Raw genomic sequence first — 17,419 nt, 5'->3', positions numbered from 1 at the left:
GGATCCTCCCGAAACGGGGCACGAACCCGCGTCTCCTGCATCGGCAGGCGGACTCTCAAGCACTGCGCCACCAGGGAAGCCCCGACAGTACAATTTTTTCATTGTAGAAAAGTTAGAAAACACTGCAAAGCACTTAGGGAAACTTTTTTTTTTTAATATTCAAAAATCTCATCATTTAGAAATAACCACTCTTAAAATGTTAGTATATAGCCATCTAGCATTTTCCCCAGGTAAAAATATATATATGTATATTTACAAAGAGAGCCTAGTCTACATAACTGTTTTTAATCTCTTCTATTATACTTAACAGTATATTATGAGTAACTCTCAGTGTTATTCATTATAGATCAACATCATCAGTTTTAATGACTGTAGGGTTTTCCATTGTATGGATGTATCATAATTTATTCAACTGGTTCCATTTATCTACAACAGTGTGTTAAACCTCCTAGCACATACATCTTTGCTCATTTGTCCACCAGTTTCCCAAGGATGAGCTACGTTCCTGTGGTTTTCTAACTCCCCAGGGACCAGCAGAAAACCATTGCTCTGCTGCTGTCCCATCAGCAATATGATGCCGTTCAGGTCTTGTCTCGACCCTGAAGCTGCTTGAAATTCCTTTTCAAATGAACACTGCAGACTCTGAAGGTCCTTGAAGGTCCCAGCAAGACTGTCCCCAGCAGAGGGGAATACTCCACCCAATGGCCAAGGAAAGCACAAAATACAATACAATCACAGGTGACACTGATGGGCTTTCTATAAAACCTAAGTTACTAGAACTTTCCATTTGTCAAACTGACCTCAAACAAGACCAAAGTGACGCCATTTCTCTGTGGAGAAACCAGTTTCAATCAGGAAAAGAAATGCATTTGACTGAAATAATTATTTAGACTGACAATTGATGTGACAAATGACAATTCTTTAGCTGATTTTTTTTTTTAGGTGATTATTGATTTCTGACTATTAACTCATCTCGGTTGTGCTTCCTAAAGATCCAAACACACATGAGGTTTACACTTTCTAGACAGGCTGAAGACAAATTATAATGCATCACTCTCACATAGCACTTTCTATTTTCAGGGGGTTTTCACCTCAATTTTCTTGCCGTCAACACTGAGCCCTACATTACAGGTGTTAATTCTAAGAGGTGTCATTTATTGAGCACATACTATGTACCAAGCAATACACAGAATGCATTATCAATATTTTTTAGCCCTCACAGCAACTCTAATGAGGTAGACATTCTATTATTACCCCATTTTATAAATGAATGTGGTTTAAGAAAGATGAAATAGCTGGACCACAGTCACACAAGAGCAAAGAGGTGGAGCCATAATTCAAAATCAGTATTCAGATCCCAGAAAGAGTCACAGCCTCACTCAAGTTCACATAGTTGTGGAGTCAAGTCCAAAATCCTGTTCCCTGCCTAGTGATTAAGAACAGGGTCTGGGCTTCCCTGGTGGCGCAGTGGTTGAGAGTCCACCTGCCGATGCAGGGGACATGGATTCGTGCCCCAGTCCGGGAAGATCCCACATGCCGTGGAGCGGCTGGGCCCCGTGAGCCGTGGCCACTGAGCCTGTGCATCCGGAGCCTGTGCTCCGCAACGGGAGAGGCCACAACAGTGAGAGGTCTGCATACCGCAAAAAAAAAAAAAAAAAAAAGAACAGGGTCTCTAGGCTTCCCTGGTGGTGCAGTGGTTAAGAATCCGCCTGCCTATTCAGGGGACACGGATTCAAGCCCTGGTCCGGGAAGATCCCACATGCCGCGGAGCAACTAAGCCCGTGTGCCGCAACTACTGAGCCTCTGGTCTAGAGCCCGCGAGCCACAACTACTGAAGCCCGCGCCAAGAGCCTGTGCTCCACAACAAGAGAAGCCACTGCAATGAGAAGCTGGCTCACCGCAAGGAAGAGTAGCCCCCGTTCACCACAACTGGAGAAAGCCCGCGCGCAGCAACAAAAACCCAACGCAGCCAAAAATAAATTAATAAATAATAAATAAATAAATTTATATATAAAAAAAAGAACAGGTCTCTAAAATCAGATTGTCAGAGTTCAAACCCCATATCTGCCATTTCCCAGCTGTGTCACCTGGGCAACTTCCTAAACCACTCTGTGCCTCAGTCACCTCATCTTAGAAAGGGGAATAATAGTGTCTATCTCAAAGGTTAAACAAGATGACCCACGTCCGGCACTTAGTACATAGGAAGTGCCCTGTATTTAGTTATTAATATGATCCCTTGTGTCCCTCCAGCCTCTAAGCCATACATATTTTATTGATCCGTGACACTGCAGGTGCCGCGAGCAAAGGCCTTGTGCAACTACCGAGGGCAGAATCCCGGTGACCTGAGGTTTAATAAGGGAGATGTCATCCTCCTCCGGAGACAGTTGGATGAGAACTGGTACCAGGGGGAAATCAATGGAATCAGTGGGGTCTTCCCAGCCAGCTCCGTAGAGGTCCTCAAGCAGCTTCCCCAGCCACCCCCACTCTGCCGGGCCCTCTACAACTTCGACCTGCGTGACAAGGACAAGAGTAGGAACCAGGATTGCCTGACCTTCCTCAAGGTAAGATTCTGGGCAGCTACCAAAGTCACCAGTGACCACATAAAGACTGGCAGAACCTCGAGTTTTTGTTTAATATTTGCTGATTGTTTTTAATTGTTTTTAATTATATTTTATCCATAAATGTATAAATGTGTGCCTATATATGTAATGTGTATGTATAATTCAAACATATGGTAGTAAAGTTGCCAGAGTTTGATGGGAATCCTCAAACCTTTTCTACTGCAACTGCAAAACTAAGTATCTGCACACTCATTCATTCATTCTACAATCACTTTTGAGCACCTGTTCTTTGCAGGCACTGGGGAGACAGCATGAACAAGTCACAGCACCTACCCTCAGGCAGCGTAGTGAGAGAAAAAGACACTTGGCCAGAAGATTACAGACACAGTTTAACAGCGTGCTGTGTAGAACTACAGATCTTACCTTTTCATTGTGTATCTGCAGGGGTATTCTCGCTGACCAAGTTCTGATCACCTAGAACTACTCGTTTGCAACACTCTATTTTGTTTGTAAACATTGCATTCAAAACACTCCAAACAACACAATAACATAATTATATCTTTACACATAACTCACCTCTTACAAGATATATTTTCTAAACACATTAGTTACCCTAAGGTTTTTTCCCTCTCTCTTTTTTTTTTTTCGGATGATTCTTCAGCATTTGCAAGTAAGGACAAGTCTACTAAAGTCTAGACTACAACCATCCCTCAGTATCTGAGGGGGATTAGTTCTAGGACACATTGATTCCTGAAGATACAGAAGCTGCGGACGAGGAGGGTCGACTGTACTTTAAGTTATCGTATTCAGTACTTATTATTCCGTAAACATTTGAATTCTCTCTTAGAAACCAAAGTTGGGGTGATTTTCATTCTTTGCTACTTATGGTAAGTAGATCAAATACAAGTACAAGTGGCGCTGCTACAGTAGCTCAGGAAAGGTCTTTTGTTTTGTAAAACATTTTTATTCCATCACTACTGGAAATGAGATTTACTTAAGATTCACTCAAACTAGATAACCCCACTGTCCTCCGTATTTTGAAATACTGATCTTTGTTATTGTCTTAGCACCTCAGAGTGAGTCCCCTAAGGAATGTCATTCTGTAGCTGACCTGTAAATTTTATACTTTGACTACAGCTGGAGAAGGGCAGTTCAATTCCACAAGTGTTTATTGAGTATTTACTTTGTTCCAGGCATTAGACACTAAGCTCTAGGGACACAGCTGGAGGAAGACATAGGCAGGAAGCAGTACCTGCTTTTTTGCCCTTTTCTGGGAATTTGCAAACTGGGACACTTACCCACCTGCTTGTTCATTCATTGAATCCATCCATGTGCCAAGCTGTCCACTGGAGATAAAGTGATGAGTCACTGTCCCTGTCTTCATGGAGCCAGCAGTCTAGTGGAAGGAACAGACACATAAATGGGAAATGAGGACAGAGGACCCAGAAGAGAGGATTTGATCCCTTCTGGAAGCCTGCTGAAGGCCAAGACTACACCAGGATATCTCATGGTCTTCCTAAACTCAGCATGTCCAAAAAAACTCAAGATCTTCTCTCCAGAATCTTTTATTCCTAGTATTTTCTAACTCAGTAAATTTTCCAGTTTATTCACACATGCATTTATTCATTCATGCATGCATGCATTCAAGAAATATTGATTGTTTAAAAACTGTGAATCACTATGTTGTACACCTGAAACTTATATAATATTGTACATCACCTATACCTCAATAAAAAAAATTTTAAAAAGGAATGATTGGTTGACTGCTATAGGGGAGCCACTATATAAGGTCCTAGGGACAAAAATGAACAAAACAGATACAGGCCCTGCACACATGAAGTTTATGGTCTGATGGGGTGGAGAGGCATTAAAGAAATCATAACCTATAAATATGTAATTACAGGTTGTAATAAGGACAGAGAAATCTAAGAAAGGGTATAATGCAGTAATGGATTTAGATTTGGATTCGTCTATGTTACTAAGGGGCATAGATCAGAAGATCAGAGAGATCAGTGGATGAATATTCAGATTTAGATTGATAACAGGCATGGACATGGAAAGGTATTCCTGACGTGATATTAAGTGAAAATTCAATGTATCCTATATGACTTCATTTGTAAGAAATACAAAATAAGCCAAATGAATGTATTTGCTAGGAGTCAGAGTAGTGGTTACCGCTTGCTATGTGACAGGAAAGAGTACTAAAGAGCCATCTTGGTGCTGGAAGTATTTTATATCTCTTACTCTGGGTTGGGGTTTTGTGGATATATTCAATTTAAAAAATTCATCAAGCTTTACATCTAAAATGTTTGTACTTTATTGCATGCCTATGTATATTTTCTGAAAAGTTTTTAAAAATCAGTGTGTCTCTATGCACATATATTTTATCCCCATAGAAAAGAATCTGGGAAAAAATGTGTCAACCAAGATGTTAACAGTGGTTGTATCTATATTGTGATAGAATTCTCTCTTTGTTTTGCTTACCTGTGTTTCCAAATGTTTCTACAAATCTCCATATAACCTTTGGTAATAAGAAACATTCAAATAAAAAGCCACTTTATGTTTGATACATTAAAAATTAAATAGGGGGACTTCCCTGGTGGCGCAGTGGTTAAGAGTCCGCCTGCCATTGCAGGGGACACAGGTCGAGTCCTGGTCCGGGAAGATCCCACATGCAGTGGAGCAACTAAGCCCGTGCGCCACAACTACTGAGCCTGCGCTCTAGAGCCCACGAGCCACAACTACTGAAGCCCACGCACCTAGAGCCCATGCTCTGCAACAAAAGAAGCCACCGCAATGAGAAGCCCTGAGAAGCCTGCGCACTGCAACAAAGAGTAGCTCCCGCTCGCAGCAACTAGAGCAAGCCCACATGCAGCAACAAAGACCCCATGCAGCCAAATAAATAAATTTTATTTAAAAAAATTTTTTTGAACACTGAAAAGTGTTCAAAATCAGAATGCAATTCATTCTTCCTTTTGCTAAGCCAAAATTCTATCTCCCTACCTCTTCCATCTTGGTTTCTCCATCAGATTAATTTAAATGAAAAGCCCAGATTCTGCTGGTGATGGAAAATTAGAGACATTTCCAAGTTTTCCTATTGGATTTCTTTGATGCTCCAAATTATTTCTACTCCTCTTTTGGTCTTGGTGACCCAAATACTGCCCTTTATGGAGAAAGATTATTTTAGTGGAAGATTTTGTAAATAAATTGTGAAAGAGTTACATTCCTTGCCCCTTACACCATCTGAGACTCCAAGCTGATCTCCACTGAAGGCTTTCAGCACCTGAAAACTGACAGTAAATGCTAACCAGGAGACTTTCTCTCTTTCAGGATGATATCATCACTGTGATCAACCGAGTGGATGAGAACTGGGCAGAAGGCAAGTTAGGAGATAAAGTCGGCATCTTCCCAATCTTGTTTGTAGAGGTACGTGACTATCAAGTCTACATCTGATTCAAGCTTACTCAGAATTATACATGTGCTACAGTGAGTAATTCCTATTTGATATGAGGCTTATTTCAGAACTAACTAAAGTCTTGAAAGAAAAGATGCTAGATGATAATACCCATTTCTGTCAAGAGTGTGGGAAAATGGGCCTTTTCATTCTGCTGATAGGAGTACAAATTGGTGCCATCTCTCATTTCCAGACTCAAATTCCTATCAAGGATGTTGAAAATGTACATCTCCTTTGAGTCATTAATTCCACACCTGAGAGTTCATTATAAGGAAGTATTAAAACAAGTGTGCAAAGATATGTGTACAAAATATGCAAAAATGTTCATTGTAGCATTGTGCATAGTGGTGAAAAACCAGAAATAATCTAAAACTCAACAATAAGGATTTCATTTTTTTAAATTATGGTGATGGAAAAATATATACCCATTAAAAATAATGTTAAAGAATACTCAATATCATGGAGTATCTGGTATTATGGAAATATGTTTGTGATTTATTGTTAAGTAAAATAAAGCTTAATGAGTATAAAGTTTCAGATTTAGAAGATGAAGTTCTGGAGCTCTATTACAATGTGGATAAAATTAACACTACTGAACTGTATACTTAAAGATGGTTATTATAGTAAATTTTGTTATGTGTTTTTTACCACAATCAAAAAAAATTAACTGCTTGAAACTAGCTTTGTAAATACATATGTGTATATATAAATGGATAAAGGGCTAGAAGACTATGTACCAAGATATTAACAGTGGTGATCACCAGATGGTGAGATTCTAGATAATTTTCATGTTCTTCTGCTGACTTGTATTTTGTATATCTTCAGAAATGAGCACATATTACTTCTATTGTTTTTTTAAATCTACTTTGAAAAAAAAAGAAAGAACACATGCTAGGCTATCTACCTGTTTCTCCAGGATAGTAATATAACCTATAGCCCCTAACCTCTCTAGCCATCAGTCTCACCCCAGCTTGAAGCAGGTCATTACAAATTTAAAAAGAGAGGTTTCATCGTTTAACTGCGCTTATTGGGTGCTTACCAGGCATAAAGCATTAAAAGCGAACAGTGCTGAGCTATAAAAGAAGTAGAAGGCATGCTCCCTGCCCTCTAGGAGGGTGGGATGAAACAGAACAGAGGCAGAGTTGGAAAGAAGGGACCAGTTCTACCATTCGTAAGAGCCGAAGCAGGTTCTGAAGTGAATGGTGTGCCCAGAACACTGCCCAGCTGTCAAAGTTCCCTCACCCTCTCATCTCAATCTGTATGGAAGGAATGAAAGATGGAAGGGAGGGGAAGAGGAATGGTCCAGAGAGGCTGGTCTTCCTACTCTCTCCACTAAATGATCGTGCTTTTTCTCTTGTTGAAGCCCCTTCCAGGTACAGCCACCCAATTCTCTCTACGTGTTCAACTTCACTCATTTTATGAGGCTCAGCTAGAAATCTTCTTTTTCCATAAAATTCCAACAACTAGTTGAATATACTCAGTTGTCTCTTTCTTCTCAGAACACATGATGGGTGTGTGGCTTGTACTTCACAGGCTAGCCCAACACAGAGCACGTATTTCATAAAAAAAAAAAAAAATCAGCTTCACAAGTGAATGAATGAAAAAAATATTTGGGAGGTGGTCTGACTGACCAGGAAAAAAATTCAGAGAACATACCTTTCAACGTGACCCTGTCCTAAATATATATTCAATCATTCAACTTATTTTTCATTGAGTGCCTGCCATGTCAGTTCCTGTGCTAAGTTCCAGTGATACAAGACGGATATGAGTCCCTGCTTTCCAGGATTGTAGGGGCAGACATGAATAAATAATTATAAGTGTGATGAATGATGCAAAGAGTGAAGGAGAGGGAACTGCTGGGGGTGGGGGGGAGAGTATGATGTTCAACTTACCTGGGTAGGGTGTCGGCAAATGCCTTGTAAGCCAAGATCTGACAGATGATGAGGAGCAAGCACGGAGGGAAGAGTGCTTTAGGGAATGGAGGTAACATGTGCAAAAGTCCTGCAGGATGAGGAAGTGTGGTGCCTCCAAAGGACCAAAGACTACCAGAGCTGGAGCTTAGAGAGTAAGAGAGAGACAAAAAAAAAAAAAAAAAAAAAAAAAAAAAAAAAAAAAAAAGGAAGCCAGGGAAGCAAATGGGACACACACCAGGAGACTTTGTAAACCTTCCTGCATTAGTCAGGATGAGCTAGCTTATGCTATGGTAATAAACAGCCCCTGTATCTCAGTGGCTTCACAAAGAAAAAGTTATTTCGAATCCATATTACATGTTCAGCACAGAATGGTGAGAGGCTGTGCTCACACAGTCACTGAGGAACCCAGACTGATGAGGCTGGGCCATCTTGTAGCCATGCCATCTGGAACATATGGACTTCCTAGGTTTCGTGGCGGGGAAGAGTAAAGAAGAGTGAGCTGTGTATCAGCAAAGGCCTCAGCTCTGTGACATTTGTCACTCCCACTCATAGTCCATTGGCCTGAGGCAGTCACATAGTCCCACCTGGCTTGAAATCAGCTGAGAAGTATAGGGGACTACTTGGAGTATTTGCTGAGCATCCTCACCTCTGCTGTATCATAAGAAGTTTGGACTTGATCCAGAAGTCAGAAGACACCACTGAAAAATTTAAAGTAAGGCAGTGACTCCATCAGATTTGGGTTTCTTAAAGATTGCTCTGGATGCAGTGGGAAGAATCATTTGAGGAGGAGGGATTTTAAAAAAGCAGAAAGATCAATCAGGAGGCTACTACATGGCTCAGTTAGAAAATGATGGTAGCTTTGACTAGTACATCGGAAACAACTGGACAGATTCCAGGACCTTTTAGGAGGGAGATCCACGGGAGGGGGGGATAGGGGTGAGGAAGTGGTCAAGGATCACGCCCCATTTTCGGATTTGTGTGTCTAGGTCAGTGGTAGAGCCATTTGCTGGATCAAGCAACATATGCTGAAGACAAACAATTACGATGTTTGGGAGATAACCGTTAAGTCTCCAGGGACAGAGATGAGCTACAACTAATCCTAGTCGGATACATAGGAGGTGCTTAAATTTTTGCAGATTAGAGCTTGCATGGTCCCCTGTATTATTTCAAGAAGCTTCTTCATAGGTCTGGGGAAAAAAGGCATCACTGATTTCATTACCCACTTCTGATATCCTTTTTTTCCAAAACTTCTACATTTTTTTTTTTTTTTTATGGTACGCGGGCCTCTCACTGTTGTGGCCCCTCCCGCTGTGGAGCACAGGCTCCAGACGCGCAGGCTCAGCGGCCATGGCTCACGGGCCCAGCTGCTCTGAGGCATATGGGATCTTCCCGGACCGGGGCACGAACCCGTGTCCCCTGCATCGGCAGGCGGACTCTCGACCACTGCGCCACCAGGGAAGCCCCAAAACATCTACATTTAATGATTATTCATTTGGATACTCTCCCCACTACTCCACCTCTAAAATTAGTGATTACAAGAACCCTCACAGTCATCATCAAACTAGGGTCCTGTTCTCCTAATTGCTAGGAGGGGAAAAGATAATCAAGTGGTTGCTCTAATCTGGGAACCTGGTTTTCAAAAATTACTTGAAATCTAAATTGAGCTCTTTAAAGCAGTACTTAAAATTTGATTCCAGTCATTTCATTAAGACCAGCACTTGCTGAGAACCCTTTAAATAAGTTTTGAACTACCAGCGCCATGCAAAGCAATTGGAAGGAAGGAGAGATTTCTTCTGAGAGTGAGGTGGGCTTTTTGGCATAAACAGGATTTTTCTTGTTAATATATCGTTTGACTTATTGAATTGCATCTGGGTAAAAGGTGGTAAAACAAACGCGGAACTTATGCCCGTTCTTGTCAGGACTTCTCCAGCGGGGCCTGCCTGGGTTATATGAACCTCGCTCAGCCCAGTGGACCTCAAGGATACTGTTTCAAATGAGTGGGTGCAAATTGAAAAGCTCTGCAGTCCTTCCCTGGCTGAGCTATTAATCACACTGACAGAGGACAGGGAAGACCTAGAGTCACACGGGGCTCTTTGCCTGTGTTGCTGATGGAAACACTTACGGTATTGTTCACCTGGGGGCAGAACAATTAGGTGAAGGCAGAAAAAAATTAACTTATTTCATCGTGGCTATGAATGACCAGAAAGAACTTTACTCAGTCAACTCAGAGAGCATGTATTATCGTCTTACTGGGTGAACAATGGCGGGATGGGCGCTCGGGGGGGAACATGAGACATGGTCCAGGCTTCCAGCAGAAGCGCCCTAAATAATTTCAGTAATTTCCCAGTTGATCTCCCACCTTCCGGTCTGGCACTTCTGCATAGCAGCCAGAGTGAGCTTTTTATGTATTTATTTTTATTTACATACAGTAAAATTTGCTCTTTTTGGTGTCTCTGCATTCTGATAAACGCATACAGTATAACCACACTACCATCAAGATATAAAATAGTTCCAACACCTGCCAAAAAATACGAGGGCAGGCTGCCTCTTGGAAGTCCGCTCCTTCCCTGACTGTAACCCCTGGCACCCACTGATTTGTTTTCTGCTCCTGCAGTTTTCCTTTTCCAGAATGCCACAGAAATGGAATCATATAGAATGTAGCCTTTGGAGTCTGGCTCCCTTCACTTAGCATAATGCCTTTGAGGTTCATCCATGTTGTCGGGTGTATTGGCAGCTCGTGCCTTTTCTTTGTTGAGTCATACTCCACGATGCGGATGTGCCAGAGTCTGTCATCCATTCGCCAATTGAAAGACACTGTGATTATTTCCAATTGTCTGGCAGCTATCACTAAAGCAGCTATAAACATGTGCATACCAATTTTTGAGTAAGCCTGAGTTTTCATTTCTCTTGGGTAATTACCTGGGAGTGGGATTGCTGGGTCAGACGCTAAGTAGGAAACTGCCAAACTGTAGCATGAGCTTCTAAATAAAAGCATACATCAGATCATGTCACCCTTCCACCTAAATCCTGCCAAAGGCTTCCTGTTACAGTCAATAGACTCAGAACCTCCCAGTCGTATGCGATCCGGATCCTGCTTGCCTCCATGGTCTCCTCTTTACCACCTGTTCCTCACTCACTCTGGTCCATCCTTCTTTCTGGTTCTTTCGCATCTCCTTCTCAAACAGGCTGAGCTTTCTCCCTCTTCGGGATCTTTCCACTAGCTTGCAATCCCTCTCCTGGAATGTTCTCATGCCTATCTTCACATGGCTGGTTCCTTCTTGGCATCTGTGTCTCAGCTTGAATGTCACCTTCTCAGCAGGTCTTCCTTGACAGCCCCCCACCAATCTAAAGTAGCCGCCTCCCGCAGTCACCCTCTGACACATGAGAGCATTTATTACCACCTGGTCTTTTCTTGTTTGGTTGTTTACATGCTGGCTCTGCCATGTATGTCACTCCTTCAGCTCTCTTGTCTTTAAAGTGGGCATAATAATGCCCCTTCCCCTACTTGATGGTTTCTTTTCACAATATTACAAGCTTCTGGCAGCAGGAACTACATCTTTTTAAATATTTTCTGTCTCAACTATATTAATCATCTTAATCATCCTCACATTGTTATTAAAAAGTTCTTAAATGAAGAAAAAGTCCTTAAAGGAGCAAACTCCCTTTTACCTCTATAGATGAATCTCTAAATTAGAATGAGACACGTGCTTTTAGAGGGCAACTGGTGACAATCATCGTGATGGAAATATAAGTAACTGTCCTGGAAAGTTTATTCACATAATCCCCTTTGTCAGCATATTTCTGATTTCTGAAGGACGTGAACTCACAGGGCCCTTGGTGGACAGGGCACTCAAAATACAATAAAGTCAGTGGTGGTGCTATTGCTGGCTGGAGCTAGATGGCAAGGGCTGGGTGTTAGGTTTTCAGGAATCTTGCTAGCCAGTTGTTAAACCATTGGTAGATCTTTACACCACAGAGATTGGTAAACTCTACAGATTGGGGTGAGGGGGGTCATTTGTTTGTTTGTTTTGTTTGTTTTCCTGATGCACCAGCACACCACTGACGATAAGAGGTATAGAACAAGAGAGAATGGTGATGAGGTAAAAGTATTTGAAGAAAGTAGTAAAAGGTGGTCTTAGCCTTAGGTGATCCAGGGTCCTGAATGGATTTACATTCTGGTTAAACACTTATCAAACGTATGAACTTGAGCAACTTCATCCACTCATTATTGCACAGACACTCACTGAGCACCCACTCGGGGATACAGCAGAGAACACATGTATAAGGTCTCGGCCCTCAGGCAGCTAACAGTCCAGCGGAGGAAAGGAAGATAAATGATTACCGTGTGGAGTGGGAAAGCATGGGGGCTGCAGGAACACTGAGAAGGGCAAACAGCCAAGTCAAGGGTGGAGGGGAGGGATTCAGGGGTGGCTAGAGGAAGAGGGAAGGGTCCCCCAGGTAAAGGAGGCTGGGATGATGCTGAGAGAGACGGGAAAATCAGAGTAGAGTATCACGGCTTGTTTTAAATTCTTCAGACCTCAATAAGAGTCGTAGCTACGTTGCAGGAGAGTTGTGAGAATTAACTGATATAGTAAAGGAATTGAGATATATTGATAACAGATGGAAGCTGACCAAGGAATGACAACTGAGGCGGTGGCATCTGAGCCGACTTCAGACTAGCCTGGGTAAGACACAGCCGCTCACTCGAGATCAGGATGCCTAAATTCTCATCAGACGTTTTGCCTTTTCAGCCAAACCTCACTGCAAGACACCTCCTACAGAAGAACAAAGGCCGTCAGTCATCCCACACAAAAGGCATGTCCCTGGTGTCATCCTCCAGAGGCAAGGCGACCAACGCACCCACACTCCGAAGGGGCCCAGGGTCCAGGAGGAAGGGGCCCGGGCAGTTCTCCATCATGACAGCCTTGAACACCCTCAACAGGATGGTGCACTCTCCCTCGGGGCGCCATATGGTGGAGATCAGCACCCCAGTGCTCATCAGCTCCAGCAACCCCTCTGTGATCACTCAGCACATGGAGAAAGCGGATGCTCCTCCCAGCTCTGTGGGGCAGGTAGGGAACAAACCCCTGGGATAAGGGCACCTTGGAGTTGGGCAAGTGACCCACACCGTGTCACACGCAATATTGGATCTTTAGTACCTGCTAAGCCCCCATAATGCATTAATAACAACTAATGTCATTATGTGTCAGAACTGTCTATACATGATCTCATTTCATCCTTGAAACAGCCTGTGAGCTAGGTATTATTGCTGTTGTTACCCCCATTTACAGGTGAGAAAACTGAGGTTTAGAGGGGGGGGGTTTGCTTTCCCTTGCTAAGAGCCATGGCATGGTTCCTGTCCCTTAGAGAACTTCCCTCCAAGGAGATAATGACATCTGTTTTCTGGGATCACAGTCTAACATTCACTGTTCCATCCTCCAGTAATATATCAGGCATCATGTGGCAGGGAAGAAAAAGAAAGAAAAAGAAACTATGGGTTATTGGGTGTTTTCAGGACTAGCTATATACTTTGCAAGGCCCAGTGAAAAATGAAAATGCAGGTCAAAAATGATTAAGAATTTCAAGATGGCAACAGCAGAGCATCAGACCAAGTGAAGGGCCCTTCTGAGCACAGAGCCCTGTGTGACTACACATGTCACACACCCTTGAAGCCAGCCCTGGTGGTTTTCATATGGAGCATTTAATGAGATAATGTATGTAAAGTGCTTAGCACAATGCCTGGCACATACTGAGTACCCAATAAGCATTAGCTCTTAATACTATTGTTATGAATACAACTGCTGTTATTATTAAGCCTGGCCACTGAGTTGCCAACTGAAGGGAGATAAGCCAAGGGGCAGTCCTGGCAATCCAGAAGCAGAATTACTTCTAACAGCATGAGGCTATTTAGGTTGAAGGATGCTTTAAAAGATGAAGGACCAGAGGTACAAGGCAAAGTAATTAAGAATTGCATGTCAGGTATATTCTGCTATAAACACTCTTTGGAACCATGCAGGTGACAACTTGAAAAGACAAACCTCAACTTGCACTGATGTCATTTTTATTAAGCTGTAAATCTTGTTTTTAAACATGAATCTCTACCTTGGGATTAAATGACTTAATTGGACGCTAAGCCCTTTTTAACAAGACAAGGAGGAGGAGAAAGTCAAGGGTTCCTCAAAGACCTGTGTGCTGGTCTAAAAGGAAAACAATCACCTGCTACAGCACTTCAGACCTTATACCACTGTCTGCATCTCTAGGAGGCTGGCTGTTGACGTCATTCTGCCCGCCACTTGCACTACACACACACTCACACACAATTACACTCTCCCCTCCCTATACACTCTCCTTGCATTAAAAAACTGTGAAATTCCCTTCCCTTCCTACACACACACACTCCAAACACTTTTTTACAAGTACATACACACTTTGTGCCCCAAGTTCTACACCCCGTACACACACATACACACACATACATGCTCCAACATGGGAGCCTAGTGACTCACAGTTAAGCGAAAGACTAGCAGAATTTTTCTGAAACCATCCTTTCTAAATATATAGACATAGGTATACGAAGTACAGCCCACACTCAGTAGATCTAAGCTATAGCTCACTCAGCTATAAGTTGGCTTCCAAAGGATTTAACCAAGAGTCACTTTCCCTGTGCCTTTTTCATTCTTCTCCCTGGTCATTTACCTCATCAACAGAGAGGCTGGACCAAAGCAGAGAATCCTAGTAGGATTCAAAACAAGTAGTATTCCTTCCTAATGTTCACAAATGGTGAGAATTCCAAAGTGTGGCATTGGCATATCCTATCCCGAGGGAACCACTGCACAGTACTGATAGCCTTTTCTCAATTCACATGGTGGTGGATTATTAAGTATTTCTACATGTTTGCCCAGATGCTGTCAAAAACACACTCTTAAAATGCCCCACTTATGAGCTACTTCTAAAGATGAGTGGAAAGTTGAGCAAATGACAAGATCTCCTGCTTCCTTTTTCTCTAACATCCTTGAGAGCTGTGGTTGGGTCTAGCTTATCAAACTCCCCCTCCTTCCCCATCCCAGCACCTTTCATAGTACATAGTCCCTAGTAGGTGCTCAGTAAATCAAGGAATCAAGACATTTGGCTTAAACATCTGGGCAGATGGTGGTGACGTATACATAGACAGGGAAGACTGGAGGAGGAATTGTTTCCTATAGAAAGATCACAGGTAAGTGTAATACTTTCAACCAGTAGACATCTGTTGAGTGCTTACAATGTACTAATTACCAGACTGAGTCCTGGGGATTCTACTACCAAAACATCAAGAACAGCAATAATAATCTCAAACATTTATTGAAAGTAAAAGAATTGATAGGTAGAAAAGGAAGGAAGGAAGGAAGGAAGGAAGGGAGGGAGGGAGGGAGGGAGGAAAGGAGGGAGGAAGGAATTCTTTCTTTGTTGCCAGTGTCCTGAGTCCTGTGCTCCATCCTAAAATATGGTAAGAGCCTTTGTGAGGTACTCTCACCACTTTACAGTGACGTAATTAAGACCCCCAAAGAAAAATGGTTGGGCCACAGTTCCTATAATTAGTGAACAGTGAGAGTCTGTTTTGACCGTAGAATTGTGTGATTCTGGCCCATAAGCTCTTGTCACTATGCTTCGCCATTAACAGAGACGTCATCAGGCAACACCGCTACATCAATGTAGTTTATCTTGAATATCTGTAGCCTCCCTTTTCTTGCACATCTTCACTTGACTCCAAGGCCTTCCAGCATTCTCTTCCCTGCCCACCCCTCAGTAAAGAATTTTCCCTAAGTCTTCTGCACCTCAAGAAGGCTTTCATTTACTATCACTTTTTTCCTTTATGAACTACCGTGTCCAAGCATTGTGCATGGTACTGAAGGCACCAGGAGTAAGCTTTTGCCCCCAAGGAACTCACAGTCTAGCAGGGATACAGAAAATAAATGACTGACTGTGGTGGAGTTAGGGCTTCCTAAAATGAGATGAGCACCCTGATGGCACCCACACTGACTTAGGTGGTGAAGTTACTTGGAATTTTACAACACAGAACTGTTGACAGAGAAAGTTACTTCCTTTCCAACTTTCCAACTTTCCCCAAGCCTCTTGGTGATATCAGAAAGTCTTAGTTTGGTGCTAGTCTGTCTTTAACATCCTCTATCAGGTTTTGCTAATCTCCCTCTGTCAGGAAGAGAGAACAAGGCATCAGGCTCAGAGCTTCGGGCAAGCAATTGCCCATCTCTGAATTTCATAACACTGTTATGTTTTTATCATGTTGTCGGATGGTTATCCTCCATATCTTACAAGTGATACCAGTTCTTGTTCACAGAAGTCTATGAAAAATTTTTAATTCTTTATTAAAATGTTTAATCTTTTTTTTTAAAGAAGAGTGAGTTAACAAAGGTAAAGTGATATGTGGATATGGCAAAAACCATGAAGATGGGACGCAATGCAGTTTAGAAAGCACCGATCCAGAGTAAATCATGCATAATTAGAACGTGTAGGAAGTGCTACAGAAGCAGAGAAGAGGGCATTTGATAGCTTCAGTCCTGTTCCCTGAGAGAGGGATATTTGAATATTTGAACATTGGTCCTTCTGTGACTGACGTGTAAATAGTCCAGGAAATTTTTTTAGGGAAAAGGCTCTTTAAAGAATGTTCAGTCCCCACCAACTAAACGGAGGGGGCTTGGAGGAGCAAGGAGTAGGTTTTCTGAAAACACCTCTAAAGAAACAATGAAGAGGAGGATTATCCTTCACCTCTTAAACACCAAAGGGTAGCAGTTCCTATCTTCTCACAGAGAGAAGCTGAAGCAAGGAATTCTGTTTTCCTGTTGTTATTGGGTCCTCCCACCCTTGGGAAACCACCTGACACATCTGGCTGGAACGTCAGGAAGTGACCTTAAAGGTGAACTTTGGACTAAACACAATTGTGCTTGAAAATAATTCAGGATTAGACCTGAAGACTCTGAGTAGGTTCCGTGGGAAACTGCACTGGAGGAGGTTAAGAAGGGGGATTGGAACCAATGTAGTCGGCCTTTGGGGGAGTCCTGGAGATTATCTCTAGGTCTGCACTGAGGACGGCGATGCCTTCGAAGGCGAAGGAAAGTCAACTGCATGAGACACGAGTTAGAAAGAAGTCCGTCAGTAATGCCTCTTAAGGGAAGCCACAGTGCCAGGTCCACCCTGGAGATTCCAAAACTGACTTCTTCAGGATGTGGAGTCGGTTTGTCCCATCTCCCCACTCACAGCACCATGAGGTGCTCTTGTTTGCTGTAACTCTAGCCTTCCTAAGACATTCTGCTCCCCCAGTCTACGCACCCTCCCTGCCCAGGGAACTCAGCCTCTTCCTCCCTTCCCCCACTCGCCACTGCCAATCCCTCCAGCCCCCTCCTTCAGCCTGCCCCTTCCCCTGTATCACAGGCCCAGGTGAGTGCATCTGCAATGCAGCTATATAGAAAAAGCCTGTCATCATTCCAGAGTTCTCTCTT

General features: G+C 42.8%; 1 protein-coding gene across 1 annotated transcript in view; it reads left to right on the top strand.

Annotated features, from left to right (window-relative positions):
- SH3RF2 (SH3 domain containing ring finger 2) overlaps positions 1-17,419 on the top strand; it is a 125,213-nt gene that overhangs the window by 59,323 nt on the left and 48,471 nt on the right. Inside the window, exons 2-4 of the mRNA XM_007462397.1 lie at positions 2,292-2,561; positions 5,892-5,987; positions 12,680-13,000. Coding sequence (XP_007462459.1) covers positions 2,292-2,561; positions 5,892-5,987; positions 12,680-13,000 — 687 coding nt within the window. The remainder of the gene's footprint in view (positions 1-2,291; positions 2,562-5,891; positions 5,988-12,679; positions 13,001-17,419) is intronic.

Source organism: Lipotes vexillifer, unplaced genomic scaffold, assembly GCF_000442215.2.
Source record: "Lipotes vexillifer unplaced genomic scaffold, Lipotes_vexillifer_v1.1 scaffold1068, whole genome shotgun sequence".
Lineage (NCBI taxonomy): Eukaryota > Metazoa > Chordata > Mammalia > Artiodactyla > Lipotidae > Lipotes > Lipotes vexillifer.
The sequence above is the reverse complement of the archived record's forward strand: the minus strand, read 5'-3'. Positions and strand labels throughout refer to the sequence as shown.